The 17,674-nt window shown below is 33.5% G+C and overlaps 1 protein-coding gene across 2 annotated transcripts in view; it reads right to left on the reverse strand.

Annotated features, from left to right (window-relative positions):
* CNOT6L (CCR4-NOT transcription complex subunit 6 like) overlaps window positions 1–17,674 on the reverse strand; it is an 86,615-nt gene that overhangs the window by 7,390 nt on the left and 61,551 nt on the right. For both annotated transcript variants that reach the window (XM_054591893.1, XM_054591883.1), the window contains exons 7-10: window positions 15,854–16,011; window positions 13,320–13,474; window positions 4,117–4,268; window positions 1,382–1,609 (exon numbers count right to left, since the gene is read on the reverse strand). In XM_054591893.1, coding sequence (XP_054447868.1) covers window positions 1,382–1,609; window positions 4,117–4,268; window positions 13,320–13,474; window positions 15,854–16,011 — 693 coding nt within the window. The remainder of the gene's footprint in view (window positions 1–1,381; window positions 1,610–4,116; window positions 4,269–13,319; window positions 13,475–15,853; window positions 16,012–17,674) is intronic.

The following is a 17,674-nucleotide window of genomic DNA, read 5'->3' on the forward strand; positions in this document are numbered from 1 at the left end:
TCTCAAAATCAATAAACATATCCTTGGGTAAGCTTTAAAAGAAACAAAAAAAAGTGCACTGCTTCCACTGAATAAGTAAACATGAAGAAATTATCACAACCCTTCTTCTCATGATGATGATTAGTGAACAATGTTAGCTCTCTCTTTATTTGTGATCAGAAATGAGAGCAACATTTAAGTGTTGAGCATATTATCCACATTGTGAATAACTGAAAGGAGCTACCATTTATCTACTATTTACTACATGCCAGGCACTGGTCTAAGAGCTTTCACATTTAAACCTCACAAACAACTCATGAGGTAGATAAAATAATTACCCCCTTTTTATTAGATGAGGAACTTGGTCTTTGACTGCATAGCTCGTAAGTGGTAGAAACAGGATACAATCCTGACAGTCTGGCTTGAGAGTCAGCTCACTATGCCATGTTGCCAAATAACAGCTCATTGGCTTGAACAAATCAAATAAAGTGGGGAAAATACATACTTGAGAGCGAATGTAATTTTAAAAAATTAGGAAAGGAAGGCATGGTTAAGGTGCCAATGTGGCTGGGGTGTAAAGACAAACATCTGTGAAAGGATGAGCTCAGCATTTATTTGCTAAGTAGAAAAGTAAAGATGTTTTTCTGAATTGGTGACTTCTGTAAATAGTCCAAGCACAAGCACTTGGATTGTGTTATATTTATTGTAGAGTGATATGCTAAAAGAATTCTGATCATGCTTCTGTATATATTAAACAGTATTCAAATATCATTTAATGAATTCACTTAAAAGTTGCCAGCATTATTAAGCTAGACAGCTAACTGTGTTGCTACTTTCTGGCTGAGTCTTCAGATCATCTGTCTCCACTACACTGTGTCCCAACTGCATCAACTGTAAACCCCACCCACTCCCACAGCTTCTAGTTAGATCTGGTCAATGGAAGGCAGTGGTAGGAGAGCAGAGGACAGGATCACAGTAAGGTAGGGATACACAGTCCACTGGCTCCCTTTCTGTTGGTTTGCTGGGAACTGACCACATCACTTAGCTCAAATCCACTGCCCCTGTAACCTGGCCCTCCCCTTATGACTACTTTTTCCAAGTTCTGATAACAGCTCCTACCACTTTCCCCTCAGGCAGAGGGATGGTAAAGGGTCCCTAACGCCATTAGTGTTAGAGTACGGCATCATTCATTGTTTTGTTCCCCTTAATCCTACACACACCTTTGGAAATAGTTTCTTTGCTCAACTCTCTTCAATTACCCCATGTACCATCCCTAGGATTCTTACTGGTACACTCCCTAATTTAGAAGAGAAATTCTCTACTCAAAAGTTAAGAGCCAGCTGGCCTTTCAACCTGAAGTAAAAGCAAAACCGAAAGCAGTAAGAAAATGATGTTACAATACCTGAATCTGGCAATGAGTTAAGATCTGCACATAGCACCAGCGGGATGGAATTAGGATCTGCAGTTGGGCTGCCAGGCCTACTAGAGGCTTTCTCCAGAATGTTTTTAACCTCTGAGACAAACATCATGGTCTGGATGAGTTTCACATCAGAATACTCTGGGTCCCAATGCATGTGGGCATTTGCCACTATAAGCAGCTGTTTGTCTGCAGCATGAATAGGCTTCATACCTAAATTCAAACATCAGAAAAGAGGATAAAGTTATACTTTATGTATTAAAAACCATTTTCCCCCCAAACCCATAGCTACTGTTTACTCTTTTCCATTAATTTATACCTTCCACTTTATCTCATAAAGTAGTTCTTAGAAGCTGAAGTGCTGAGATTCTGGTAATCTGACATAGGAATTCTCTAGATTTGGGTTGACAAACCTCAGCCCATGGGTTAAATCTGGCCCACCGTTTTTGTGCAGCCTGTATGAGCAAAGGCTGGTTTTACATTTTTAAAGAGTTCTACCAAAAAAGTTTAAAAGGCTGCACTAAAGACTCTATGTTGCCCCGAGGGCCTAAAATACTACTGGGGCCTTTATAGAAAGTTTGCTGACTCCCGCTCTATATGCCTGAGTTAGGAATTATACCATGATGTAATCAATATTTGATTATAATACTTTGATTTGCTGCCTTCTTAGTATAAACAAACATTTTAAATATCTCTATCATTTAAATAACAATATAACCTAGTGAGGCAGGTTCTCAGTTATTTGAGTTACCTAAACCTTAATTTAAATTCTTCCTGCTGTCCAATACTCATTCACCTCCCATTTCCTGGGCACATCAGTGATAGGTTCCTAGTAAAAACAAATTCATACCATACATCCAAATAAGGTAATTTAAAAAATGAAAATAAGGGAATAGTGTGCTCTCAAACTCTAGACACTTGGATTTTATACCTGGCTTTGTTACTTAGTATTTTGTGTGGTCTTGAGCCAGTTATTTTTTGGTGCTTAGGTTCATTTGGACAATAAGATATTCAACTAGGAATCTCCAATGTTCTTTTTTCCTTAAAATTCTGTTATTTAATTTTGTTATATTAGATATTAACATAGTATTTTCAAAATGGCAGACAGGATAATTACATTAAAAATTGTGAAAATTAAGCTTAGTTAATATGTAAGGCATAAATCTCAATATGTATGTTATGATGCCATTTAAACAAAACTATACACACACACACGCACATATACTATATGTTAGTAATATGTAAAGAAATGAACAAGTACTCCTACAGAATATGAGTAAGAGGTCCTCTCACTTTTTATTTATATACTTCTGTTCAGTTGCAAAATTAGGGAACATACAAAATTAACTTTTCCTTTAAAATTTCTATAGAAATGTCTCAAAACTTTTATATTGAAAAAATAAATGCTGCAAAAAAGACCTAATTTTCTAACTCTACTATTTTTATAAAATTCCCATCTATCTTACCAAGCTATAATTATCTTTGATGTTGTGTAAACAAGTAACTGATGTATCTGTCATATGTGATGGAAACAGTCATTTTAAAAGCAATTTGATCACAGGGTAAAAACCTGCAGCTGAAATCCTCTAAGCTCTCTTCTTTTCCTAGAAGTTTTATAATGTCACTTTTGGCTGTAGATTAAATAAATATTCACTGCATTAAATATTAAAAACTTGCCCCTTCAAAGGAGTTGTAAAGAACCTTCTATAATATTAAACTCTTCTTCTAGGAGTACTAGAGTGACATAGTTTAGTACGTGAAAATGTCCGCTGTATGTATAATTTATAGTTACTCTTCTGCAAATTAAAAGAAAAGTAAAACTCCAAAAGAAATTCAATTTTCACATCGCCCTCTCCAAAATGTGCCAAACTTTTGAGAAGAATGAGACTGGAAAGGACATAAAAGTAGGTAAAAATGGAGAGGCTAAAAGAAGAAAATTTAAAATACCAAAGACTGACTGATTGTCTTTGATGATGGATAAACTGAATTAACAGTGAAAAAAGGAGGTCTGACAGATATGCATGGTCTAAATAAGTCAAATAAATATTCAAGGCAAAAGTATTTTCTTCGACAGCTAGCAAGTACAAAAATAATATAAATAAAAGCCCTGATGTGTTCTTATACCTTCTTCTTACTCTTGCCTAAAGTATAGTTAAATAAACAACAAAATGCTCAGAGGCAGGCAGTAGAAAGGTGGAAAAAAGATCTGGATATGCAAAGTACATAATGAGTTTCTGACTTTGATGGAAGCTATAAAAAAATCCAAAATACAAAAGAAAAGTAGCAGGTAGATAAAAGATCCAGCTCTTACCCTGACAATTACTGAGATATAACAAAGAAATTACAGAAAATGTGCCAAGTGTTTAAACTTAAAGGCAAAAGCTTTCACTCTCAAGAAGCTAAAAATATGGCTAAGAAGAGAAGCAACTCATCATAATTTCCAAATTCAGCCTGACTAAAACATTTCCTATTTCAAATGACCTTTTGGAATTAATGGCATATTAAAGACTTTCCTTCTTACAGGTTAACTGGTAATATCCCAAGAAATATATGATGCTTTACACAATTAGTGCTATTTTCTTGCCTATCGCCCTCAACTTTCCTCAAAAGTCAAGAAAATAACTGTGCAATAAATAACAGCAAGATTCTCTGAGCTTGTTGAGATGGGAAAACTTGGGATGGTGTTTATTTTTAGAAAGAATATTTTAAACTGCACTCACCTGCTCCAAATAGTTCTTTGTGGACCTCTAATACCACAGCAACACCAATATTATCCTTTGTCATCACTCTGTTCAGCATAGCTTCGGATCCATCTGAATTAGCCATTGCCACTTGGTTAAATTCCACTGTATGCTTCTGCACCAATGTAAATCTACAAGGTACAATGCATTATTGTTATGATATTAGGTACTTGGGACTATGGTAAAAGACATTAAATCAAGGGAGTACAAGATACAGACACTATTCACTGTCTCTCTAAACATTTTCTAGCCATGGGGGGCCATGTGATACAGTTCTGGACAATGAGATGTAAGAAGTCTGTCTGCCATAAAAACTCTCTTGGAAGCACCATCCAGTAATGACGGCATGTAAATCCTTCTGCCCTTTTACATCTTTGTGCATGTGGTGAGAAGCAGTAGGGCAAAAGCCAAACCACTATGGATGGGGGAAGCAGCTGAACCAGTTTTGAAACTGTCATTTGTGGACTTTTGTGAGAAAATTACCCTTCTCCCATTTCTTTAAGCTACTGTTAGGATTTCTGGTATTTACAGGTGAACAGAACCTTGACTGAGTCAGCAAGTTAATGAGAAAGAAGAGAATGAAATCTACCTACCCTGTTTGCAGTTTTATTCTCACAACTTCAAGAGATTTGTCAAGAAAATGCAGGGACACATCCTTATCCCAGCTAAGGAGAAGCCAATTTTTCCCTCTGTCTTTTACTAAAAAGCTGAAATTAGATATGTTTAAGCATTCAGAGAAACAGATTGTTTAAGATGAAGAATGGCTCTCCCTGTTATTTTAGCTTCTGCACTAACAATATTTTCTTTCCTCAGTGCCAAATTAAGTACTGTAGTGTTGCAGGGCTTAACAGAACTCAGTCTAGTACTGACATTTAACAGCCATATGACCTTGGTCAAGCTACTGAACCTCATTTAGCCTACTTTTATTAAGTTTGTGAAATATTTATAAATGACTAAAACCTACTAAATATACTGTTTACTTTTCACTAGGTGTCAAATGTAGAGAAGACCTTTTTGTTCTTATAAGAGGCTGCCACCATATCTTCCTCGTAGCTTTGAAATAGAAACATGTGTGTATCCCTTCGAAAATGTTGACTGAAATCTTACTCAACCACAAGACACAGTACTAGATGAAACGGTACTCCTTCTCCCTGCTTCAATTCTGAATGTCTCAGGTGGCTCTCAGAAGAATAGAAGGTTGGGTCATGTGCCTAATTCTACCCTAGAGTGATTAAAGGGAGTATAGTTTCTACCTTCTAAGGAGGTAACCTTTAAAAAGAAACATAAAGGATGAGGAACCACCTGGGTGAAAAATGGGATTAAAAGCACTCCAGGGAGAAGGCGGCCCTGGGCCAGCAAGACCTTTGTATGTTTACAAGTTGGAAAAAGATGAGAAGAAGAGGAACAAGGTTCTAAGCAAGGACATCATATTGGATTTATATTTAAGATCACTCCAGCTGCTTTGTGGATTACAGGAGTCCAGAGTGAAAACTGTGAGATCAATTAGAAAGTTTCTGCGGTTGTTTGGATGACAGTTGATGATGGCTTCAACTATGGCAACAGAAATAAAGAGAAAGGGGCAGATTCATAGGTTCCATAGGTAAAATTGACCATACTCTATATTGGACTTTTTCAAATGTCTTTAAGCAGTGGAATACCTTTTTCAAACGATTTCTGGTAAGATTCCCATATATAATAGATCACAGCATTATGTTTAAATAAGTCAATCACGAAAAACAATGAACCTGTTCTGAATATAAAAATATGAAATCAGGGCATATGATGGTAACTACAGTCTTAGTCTCAGTATCCAATTTATTTATGTATTTTGTTTTGATTACACGGTGTTAATAAAAATTCTGATTCACACAGACACACAGATACAGGTAGCAAATAACTGGCCTTGAACCCAAAAAACAAGCAAGCAGGCAAAAACTCAATTTGGAGGTCTGCAGCAAACAAGACAGCTAAGCAGTACAACAGAAATGTGTTATTGATTTCCAAAGTGTTAAAATTTGGATTTAAAATATGTGAGTAATCTTGTTATTTTTTAAATTAGTTCAATTATTTGTTTTTGATTTTTAAAATATCTTATATTTACAAAAATCTTCAGGCTTATTTATAGGAACCCAGGGTTCTGTGGGAAAGTTTGCAAATCCTTCTTAATGGTAATATTTTTAGCACTAAAATAGTTCACTTCTACTAAAATCTAGCCATTATTAGGCAAGGGGGGGTGTTATCTAATTATGAAAAATATCTCTCTTAACCAAAATTTGTTTTCCTGTATCTTTCTTCCATTATACCTAGATCTAGATCTTTTCTTTAAAGGAATATAAAATAAATCTAATTTCTCTGCCACCTGACATTATAATTGACCCTTGAAAAACATGAAGGTTAGAGGCATCAATCCCCAGCACAGGTGAAAATCCATGTATAACTTTTGACTCCCCAAATCTTTAGTTGTTCCTCAGTATCTGCAGGGAATTGGTTCCAGAATCCCCATTAGTAGCCAAATCCATGGATTCTCAAGTCCGTTATAAAAAAGCGTGTAGTTTCTCTGCATCTGCAGATTCAAACCTAAGTGGTATTATAGCCTACTGATTCTAGGCTACCAGCCTGTACAGCATGACACTGCATAAAAGGACATAAGATTAAATCAAGAAGAAGAGAAAATGATGTGATCAAGAGACATGGTAAACATGAGAAATGTGTAAAGCTGCTGCATATTGTTTTACGGCAAACTTTTTTATAAGTACAGAAAGTACACTCTAAAATAATGATAAAAAGTATAGTAACTACATAAACCAGTAGCAGTCATTTATTATCTAGTATTACATACTGTATGTAATTGTATGTGCTGTACTTTTAAACAACCAGCAGTGCAGTAGGCTTACTTACACCAGCATATACTTTATGACAGCTACAATGGCACTAGGTGATAGAGATTACTCAGCTCCCTTGTAATCTGTGGGACAGCTGTTGCATATGCAGCCCATTGTTTACAGAGAGCATCATTATGCAGTGCATGACTGTAATTGAACAACCAAAGAGATACTTGAGAACTAAGGAACCAAAGAATGTTCCTTCTTTCCAGTGAGAATTAAATGAGAACATAGCCATACTTCTTGAACCTGAAGAGGTTTTAAAGTACTCTGCTTATAGAAGATGAGACTTCTAACACTTGGACACATAGCTGTAATCTCTTACAACTTAACTGGTTTCTGAGTTTAATACTATATTTATCATAATACATTTATAATATAGCAAAAATATCCATATTCTATCTATACTACCTTAACAATTATTCCTACTTTCACCTTGAATACACAACCAAATGCAGGCCATTCTATTTCTACTTTCTAACAGATTCCTATACAGGTGATACTTTGACATATAGAGGTCTTCCTCCATTCTTTATGTTAGATGTTTCTTTTAAATAAGACATACTAGTTTATAGTTACTTTCTACTCATCAAGCCTTGGTAATATGTAAAATCTTAAACTTATCTATTTCAATTCATTTCATTTTTCCTACTCTGTAGCAAGTACACAGACACTGTAAGTATTATTCCTGATGCTATTTTTTATTTTAGTATAAGAATTCTTCTGTACCTTCATTTTTTAAAGATTGTATTTCACAGATGATTAAATGGATATGAGAGATCATTATAATGAAGATTGATATGACCAAAAAACAAAGAAAAAAGAAACCACCCTCCTTTTATGATTTGAGAAAGATTTTTAGGTTCAATGTTTCAAATACAGGAAAAACCTGTCCAAAACAGCCCTTTAAATAGAATGAAGAAATAGCTCAATTTCTTACTGTCTTGTGATGTGGAAGTAATTTTAGTGCTGTGATGTGATTAAATTAATTCCAGAGACAGGACAGTGAACACCAGCTACGAGCAAGCAAAATAATACTATATGATTTCTCTTATGTTGTGTGGAATCCAAACAAACTCATATATGAGGAGGGTACCCCCCCAAAAACCAGAATTATCTACTGGAGGGCAGTCCCCTTGTAGTAAAGGCTTCCCCAGCTAGGTGAATGATCTAGGAACCCGTCTGCATCAGTATACCAGCTGGTGATGTTGTGAGAGGCTGTGAGAGGCTGTGTTCGGCTTCAGTGAATTTTTTTTGAAGACTTTTTCAGTGTGTTTGTCCATTTCATGATGGGTGATTATTTACGAGTGCACCTGCCCAAACTGTGCTTAGTGTTCAGCAGTTTTTAATCAAAACCAAAGAGACAGAGTGGAGGGAGGGAGGGAGGGAGGGAGAGAGCGGGGCAAGGGAAAGTGGTGGGGGGTAGGGAGAGGCAAATGTATTTGAAAAAATAAATAAATTTAAAAAAATTAAAAAATAAAGAAATAGTAAATGCATGGATGTATATACAAACAAATAAAAATTATAAAAAGAAAAAAAAAAGGCATGATCCTCATGCTCCACCCTCCCTATTCGCCAGATCTCCCTGAGTGACTATTTTTTTGTTTCCCCCATGGAAAAATGTCCTCAAAGGGAAATGTTTCGCCAGTGTAGTAGAGGTGAAACAAAAAATGGCAGAAGCACTAAAAGGCATCCAAATCAACAAGTTCAAAAACTGTTTTGAGCAGTGGGAAAAAAGTCTCGATAGGCGTATTGCATGAAATGGTGAGTACTTTGAAGACAACTGAAGTTTAAACATGTATGCATAAATACACAATTCTTTATAAATAAATTCTGGGGTTTTTTTGGTCCCCCCTCATATGCAGAACAAACTGATGGTTGCCAGAAGGGTGGGGGTAGGGCGGGGACTGGGTAGGAAAAGGGAAGGGAAATGAGAAGTACAAACTTCTAGTTATAGGTCTCAGGAACATAATGCATAGCACAGGCAATACAGCCAATAATATTGTAATAACTATGTATGGTGACAAGCAGTTATTAGACTTATTTTGGTGATCATTTCATAAGGAATATAAATGTTGAATCATTATGTTATATACTTGAAACTAATATGATATGTTAACTATAATTAAGAAGAAAAGTCAAGTAACATTACTTCCCTGAATTCATTTATGAGCTAAAAGGAACAAGGTAGTGCATAAACAAGAAGAGCATAACCACACAAAAGTTAACTATGACCCATTCTGGATCATAACCCAGTATTCTTAAACCTAAACCAAACAGAAGTTTTTATTGTATATTCAGTATTATAAGATGGTAGAAAATGTGTTCTTGGGTCCCTTTAAATAATCATGGGAGTGCAAGAAAATAATTTACTAGGAAAGATAAGCTTAGATACCAGATAAATAGGAAAGAAAAGTGGCTATATACCACACTACCTATATTTGTACAACTCTTTTAACTACCGAAAGCACTTTCACTTTCTTGTTCATTTTAGCCCAATAAGAAACCTCTGAAGTTAGCTGGAACTGTTACTACTCTCCCTAATGGAAAGGTAAGGAAACTGTGCTACAAAGCAACAATTTTATGTTCAAGATGAAATTAATGGTAAAGTTAACATTAGAAACCAGATATCACAATCTATTTTTTAAAAAATCACGTTGACAAATTCTGTATGAAACTACGACATAAAATAGCGGAAATTAATAACAGAACTAGTGAGACAGGATTATCACAACAGGTCATTTTGGTATGGTACTATAACCTCTGTATGCCATTTTCTCAAGCACAAAACTACCTGTATTAATGTAGGAAGGAAAAGCAAAGACCTGGCCTTAGCTGGTACCTCTAAGACTGGAAGCAAGTTAGAAAGCAGAGGCAACACAGCAAGGACTAAGCACCATCACTGACTAGTTCCCAATCCTGTTGGAATACCCTGCCATTTCAAAGTGTCCTAAAACTGCTGTTCTCAACTGTCCCTCTCTTATTGATTTGAAACAGCAGGATCAGATCGGAACTGCTAACCTCAGGAACAAGTAGGTCTAGTTTAGGCCTGGTGTCATCTCCATTTAGGATTTCTGCAAATTGTATATCTGGATGTAAGACTGCACCACTACTAACTGTTATGTTTACTCTATAGGACAAAACATGCAAAAAGAAATTTAAATTTCTGAGTGCAGGAAAACACATCTATAATATCAGTCTCTACACACACACACACACACACACACACACACACACACACACACACACGTGTGCATGTATTTTATAAAATGCTTTACACTAAAGATAATACTTGTTTAGGTAAAGAACAAAGCAAAAGCATTTTTATCAATCCAAACTTATTTGCTGTATCTCTATGCATCTACCAAAAAAATAATGTTTATAATGACCAAAAGGTACTGCCAAACCTTGAAGTGCCCCCTAAATCCCCAAAGATTAAACTAGAATGAGTCAAAAAATATTTTATTGTATTCTAATTCCCCAAATATTGTTAATTTATGTCCTAGCCTTTACTAGCCCATATTCTACCCTTTCATCATAATAGATGAGATTTTTCTTATAGCACTTTGCCATAATAGTAATTATTATAGTTTCCATTTTGTTACCTCCTCTGTATCACTGTTTTCAATGAAGGGACACAACTGGCATCAGCAAAGATTAGGAATTATCAGGTTCTCTGGTTTGAGAAGAACAAGACTTCGAGAATGAGTATGGACAGTAAATCCCTTCTACAGTTAATGTCTGACTTTGTTAGTTTTGTTCATTATTTGTTAACTATATAAAGAATTACCTTACAAGGTAATATACAAATATGTACAAATGAAGAAATAAGCCCTGAAAGAGTAAGGGAATCATTCAAGGTCACACATCTGACTTCAAGTGAACAATGTGACTTCAAAACCATCTTTCTTTGCACAGTATTCTCTCTTCAGTCTGACAAAATAATAGAATAAAGGTAAAGTAGTACACTTTGTGTTGAATTCCAAATAGTATGGCATGGCTTAGCTAATATGGATGACATCAATAAGTATTTGGTACTGTTCAAAAGAGGCAGAATGTAATAATGTATCACACCCAAAATCTTTATCTGTTGCTGGATCTATGTTACTAAAAAGATTTGAGGAAGCAAAGAAATCCAAATGACGCATCTTAGCGTTACCTATGTATTCATCTCTTAATTAATAGTATTTTTAAAAATTCAAGCATCAATTTTCAAATAATCAGTTGTTTAAAGTTTCCTAGATAACAGATTTGTTAGTTCAAAATCTTAACTACCTGGTAAAATCAAAACATTTTAGATTTTTCTCTCAAAACCATGAAGGGAATGATAAAAATTTTCTGTATTATCTTCCTCCAGAAACAAACAATGGCAAATGGTAAAAGAGCCTGACACAGACATTTCAATGCTATCACTACTTTTTTATTATGGTGTTTCAAGAAAATTTGTATATGAATATAGGTAACAAATATAAAAGTCAAGGCAGTTTTCCAAATGAGGTAACCTTGTAAGAGGTACAAGTAATACCAGAAGCTCAAATAAGAAGCCTAAAGATTCAATTTTTAGTACATTGGTTAAAAGCACTGACAATGAAGCCAGTGCTTTCAGTACCTTGTTTTTCTCATCTATAAAAATAGGAAATACTGGTACTTCCATTCCCACCTCTGAGGGTTGATTTAAAAATTAAAGATAATCCATATAAATAAAGGCCTGACAAGTAAACACTATGACATATCTACTTTAGGATATCTACTGTTTTTCTAAAATACATAAAAACTCCCCTAGAAGAATTTAGTATATTCTGACCTCAGGTATTATAGGGCTGTGTACTAATTATTAACTAAAATGGGAATGTCTCTATTTCACAGAAAAAACAGGAAAGTAGGTTCAAATTAATGAAAAGTAGGCCAAATATCTTTCAAATTCACTTAATTTGTTTACTTAAAATAACATGCTGGTAATGTGCCTATATCAATAAAAACATTTAACTGGCTTTGTAATAATAGGTATTAAACAGGAAAATAGTCATAAGCATGTATGTGCTTATCCTATAAGTAGATGATTCTCTAACTAATGAATCAAATCCAAATTATTATTCATGAGATTCAACCTCTATCAAACTTCACATATTTCAGTCTTTTACTGAAGGTCCCCCTTCAAATTTTCCAGTCTAAAATTGGCAGCCTTCATGAGGCAAAAATACTCTTCTCTCTCTCCTCATAGTGATAACCAAAAGAATCTGCCTCTAACCATTTAGTCACTCACCCAACACTCAAAGGATACCTTCTGAGTGTGTGACAGCTCTGTACTCCTAAGTAGGAAACACAGTTCTAAATCTAGTGCACACAACATAATAAACCCAATAAGAGAGAAATAATAAAACTACAAAGGACTACAGAAACAGGAAAAATATGGTAACAAAAACATGTCCAGGACACTCAACAGTTTACACAGTACCTACCCCCTCATTACCTCATTTAATTCTTGTAACCACCTCTGAAGTAAGCAGGCTGAATACTGTTTTCCATTTTAAACTGAAGACTATTAAAAGCACAGAGGCCTCTACAAGATCATTTATGTATTTTAATATGCAGACTCATAATATTCTCATTTTGACTGTATGGTAATCAACTATATTAACAGTCCCCCCAAAAAAGCCACAGGTCAATGCTTTTTTAATATCTGATAATGAATGCTTTCCACTATGTCTCAATCAGTCTTTTAACTTCCCACCTCCATAAGCTCTGTGCCTCTCTTCTGCCTTATCTATCTTAATACCTTTTTCTATCTTATAAGCCATATTATCTTGTGATTTTTTTTATATGCCTACCTCTTCCTACTAGATTAGACCTATAAGTGGGATTAGTAACTGTCTTGTCTATCTTTGACTAGTACAATACTTGTCGCAAAGCAAATGCTTAGGAATCATTTAGTGAATAAATGATTAAGTAAATGTATGAAATGGTTAATTGAAAAAGATGAAAAGGTTGATAAAATGAATAATTCTGAAAAAGGACAAATATAAAAAAAAATCACAGAAAAAAATCTCAAAACTTATTTCTAACATTACATAGTACTATTTTCTTTTTTCACACCAAAACTAATATTTTACTTCATGAAGATTTATTAGGACATGATTATGATACCATTGTCAAGTGTATGAATTTACTTAAAATGCGATTTTTATACCACTTGTTTTCTAGCTTTTTGTTTATTTTAAAGGGTCAAACCAAAGGCAATTTCAAACATGTAGGAATTAAAGGAATAAGTTTACACTATTTTGCTTTGTTTCCTTAACTCACTTTTCTGTTTTGAAGAATATTGCACAACCATCCACATGCTTTCTCTCCTGCTCAGACATGATTTTGGCACGTGACTTTGGAGAAAAAAATCCATCATATCCACGCTCCTTCAATGCTGGCAGAAAGAGAGTGAAGTATTGCTCTGTTTCCACTTCCTGCGATGAAAGAAAAGTTATCAACAACATGACAGAGGAAAATGCTAATAAAGATATAAAAATGTTAAGCATTATGAGTAAGATGTAACTAAGTTCAAATAATTCACATAACAGATATTATCTATCTTACCTTACTGTTAACAGCTGCCACTTCACAATGGCAGCTTTTTAAACCTGGAAGAACCAGGTATTACATGATTTTTTCATGCTCAAACAGCTGGTGGGACTCAAGCCTCTTGACTCCCAATATAGGGTTCATTCCACTATACTTCACTTCCTCACAACTGGTAATTAATCAAAGAAAATTGGTCATATTACAGATTAATTTTATATATAAAAAGGTAATTTAAATTTTTTTCTTTCTCAACTGTGATAAAAAGGAATGATATCCAAGAATGAGAAGCTTAAGATCAATCAACAAAAAATTCTACTTTAAAGAATTTTTAGGTGCCTGAATCCAATGGTCTCTGTTATTTTAGTAATTATTAGGTTAGACTATTTTATTTTTGACTCACAAAATGTTTTTAACAAATCCTTCCAAATGAAAAAATCGGGTGTGAAGATAATGATTTATATATGGTAATGCTCCTAACAACATGATTTTATAACATACCTAAATGTCCAACAATAGGGAAAATGATAAATCACTTAATATATATTCATATAATTAATTTTGAAAAATTTTAGTAATACATTAAGTGTAATAAACAAGAAAGAAAATATGTCAATAATGTGATGTTGACTTTATTTTTAAAATGTATCTGCAAATAAATAAGTGTATAAAAATGTACACGGCACACTCCAGAAGTTTTAACACAGCAACTATCTTTGGGATATGAGATTAGGTATTTTCTTCCATCATTCTTTGTATTTTTTCAAAATGTTCAACTTGTCTAGAATTAACACTTCATAAAGTAGTATTACTTTTATAATAGGAAGCATTTTTGGTATATAATTGTAGATGACCTACATTTGAAAAATTAATTCTTATTAACACATTCAGCCAAGTATACTCCTCAGAGTAGATTTTAGAATAATTTTAATTTTTTAAGTTGCACTTCTGATAATATAACATTTTTTGCTTTAAAAAATTTTTTTAAATCAAATTTACTGGGGTGACATTGGCAAGAAAATTTTTTATTATGGTGTTTTTATCCTTCAAATTATACTTTTACTTAGAAGAGTATGAGGCTGTTCTTACTACAAATACTAAATCAAAACAGAGACAATTAAGTAATAATAATAAGCCTAATTTTGTTTGTTTCCTCCTCTCCCCAGTTCTGTGTCAGTCCTCAGTGTTGAGAAGAAAATTTAATTTTTGAAGGTTTTTATTTTTTATTATCTCCCAGGAAGTCATATAAACCATGGACAACATAAAAATAAATTATCAAGCTGTACTACAAAAAATATTTTAAAAGTAGTAATTTCTTCTCAGGCTATGATGAAAAGATTTTATATGCTTTGAAAATTGCTAAGAAAAAAGTTACTAAAAATTACTTTAACACTTTCTTGGCTATTCATTAGCTGAGTGTTGAACAGAAACATGTATTTCAATGGAAAGGTGCTTCTTCAGTTAAATTTATTATAACAAAGAGTTATAAAACAGAAGAACCTGGCAGAGGAGGTCAAAGGAGAAAAACTGAGACAACTGTAAAAAAACATGGTTTTAAAAAAATAAAAAAAATAAAAATAAAACCTGCAGTGAAATAAACAAAACAAAACAGAAGAACCTAATTTTCAAGGTGGGTTTCAAAATAAGGCAAAATTGCATGATTTATATTGCAATATTTTTAAATGTTTAAAATGTTTATAATTAAGGAACAACAGTGGGAAAAATATTTTTTTTTACAAATTAAAAGTTAAATTCATATGTGTGAGAAAAACAATCTTCTGCAGTTTTTTTGTTTTGGCAATACCAGTAATTTGTGGATGAGATGAACTGTTAACAGGAATAAAGCGTAAGATAATTTTCACTTAAGAAAATAGTAAATAAGTATAAATGGATGGCTGTACTTAGCAAAACAGTTTCACTGTGGAAACTTCTTATGTGCTTCTTAAAATTATCCATTTTTTAAAAACTTGTGGTATGGCTAAATTATAAATTGTATGTTAATATTTCTTTTTCGGGAGTTAAACTCATTAATTTGATATATCAATGGACTTGTAAAAGTCTGTTAAATTTGACAGATGATAAACAACTGTAAAATCTTTCAATAAAACATATTTCCAAAAATGAAATAAAATAAAATTGTCCATTTTTTAAGAGGAGAGAAATCAATTCCGTTTGAATTTCGTTTTCAGCCCAGGATCATTCCCAGATGATCTTTTATTCTTAAGTTCACCTTTAACTTAAAGACAATTCAATTTCTATTGTGTTACCTGAAGACTAATGATATCTGCGTCACAGTTAACAATTTCTTCCATAATTCCCTTTTTCCTGTATTCCCAGTTTAATGCCCAGGATGGGCAATAGCCATATAGCTGCCGGGTAGCGTATTTATCACATAACACATTGTAACACATAACCGTGAATGATGCTAAGAAGTGGGAGAAAGAAACAACAGACAAAAGGGAGAAAATTAATTAACTTTTTCTAAAACCATGATCATGTGCACAAGCACACAGTGCACACAAATATACTCAAAATATCATCATTGTGAAATGCCTCAGGCAAGAATGTATTAAATGATATCCCAAGAAAGCTACTGGAGTCCATCACACCAAAGTAATTTTACTAGAATTAAACTAACAGTTTACATTTGAGGTTTTTAGGAAATTTATTTTAATAAAAATGCAAATTTTAAATAAAAACATTAATTCTGCACATAATTTTTTGAGCAAAGCTTATCAATATAACTGAAACAAAAGTAAATTTTAGTTTTTGTTCTCATTAAAAGATTCTAATTTCATTAATTCTTATTAATAAAATGTCCACACAATACTTTCTTGGACGTCTTATTGCTCTCACTGTTCTGAGCCAGAAGAATATGGACTAACCAAGATAAGTTATAAGAGAATCCTTCCTGCCAAATCAAATTGTTCATTTCTGAAATTAAATTCTCATTTTAAAATGCCCTTGACCTATAAAAAGACTGTGAGCAAACTAATAGTTGGGAAAACCTAGTCTGTTCTCTCAACACAAAAGTGTGCTCTAAGGACCAGACATCAGTTATCTTACAAATGAAGAATTTTTGGTCCCACAAAAACCTATTGAATCAGAACCTGCAATTTAACAAAATTATCAGGTGATTCACATAACATGCATATTAGTGTGAAAAGTCATGATCTTAACTAGTAATTCTTTGTCATAGCTGCCTATTAGAATCAGTTCATAGAGCTTTAAAAACAAACCAAAAAAGCTGATACCCAGGGTCCTACTCCAGACAAATTAAGTCCATATATTGGGATATGGGTATTTATATTTATAAAATAAAGTATCTCAGATGATTAAAATGAGCAGACACAGTTAAGAATCACACAGTTAAATAAAAGGTTAGAAATCCAAGTAATAAAGTAATACAATTAAAGTTGGTTCAGATTCAGATGATGATAAAAGAATTAAGAGAAACTAGGTTCAGTGGTCCCTTGGGGATCTGACTGGTGGCAATTTTGTATACTGGAAACTTTTTCACGATTTGGTACTTATTCTTACATAGTTTTATAATTATAATTTGGTGGCTATAGATCACCCTTAACCATCATTAGTTATTATCCACATCTCCCTATGCACCAAAAGTAAAAGGCATTTTTAGTATCTTTTTGTAGCACTCAGATTCTTCTCAGGGAAGAACCATACATCTCAAGAAAAATCCACACTCATTTTTTAATAAGAAAAATCCACGAACACATTACTCTGAGAATTCAACAACTAATGAACAATTGTTTCTATTGTTTCTTTTCCTAATGGAAATGTAGGTATGCAATATTAGGAAAGATTTTTTCAAAAGTATGTTCATTAGTTTTCAAAAAGGGATTGTTCTGAATAACTAGAAAATGGTGTTTTTAATACCAGAAAGGAACTAATTAATTACACATTAGGGAAGGCTAAACATAAAAATAAATCCACCCAACTTAAGGCTTTGTAGAAAACCTTAGGTATTGTTTTTTGACCATCACTGTATATCCTGATAACAGAAATGTTATTTGTGATAGCAATGACACAGTGTCTCTGAATACAGGCTGACACTGTGGATCTAGAGT

The sequence above is a fragment of the Pteronotus mesoamericanus genome, unplaced genomic scaffold, assembly GCF_021234165.1.
Source record: "Pteronotus mesoamericanus isolate MK-2021 breed Mesoamerican mustached bat unplaced genomic scaffold, CSHL_Meso_final contig_130, whole genome shotgun sequence".
Classification (NCBI taxonomy): domain Eukaryota; kingdom Metazoa; phylum Chordata; class Mammalia; order Chiroptera; family Mormoopidae; genus Pteronotus; species Pteronotus mesoamericanus.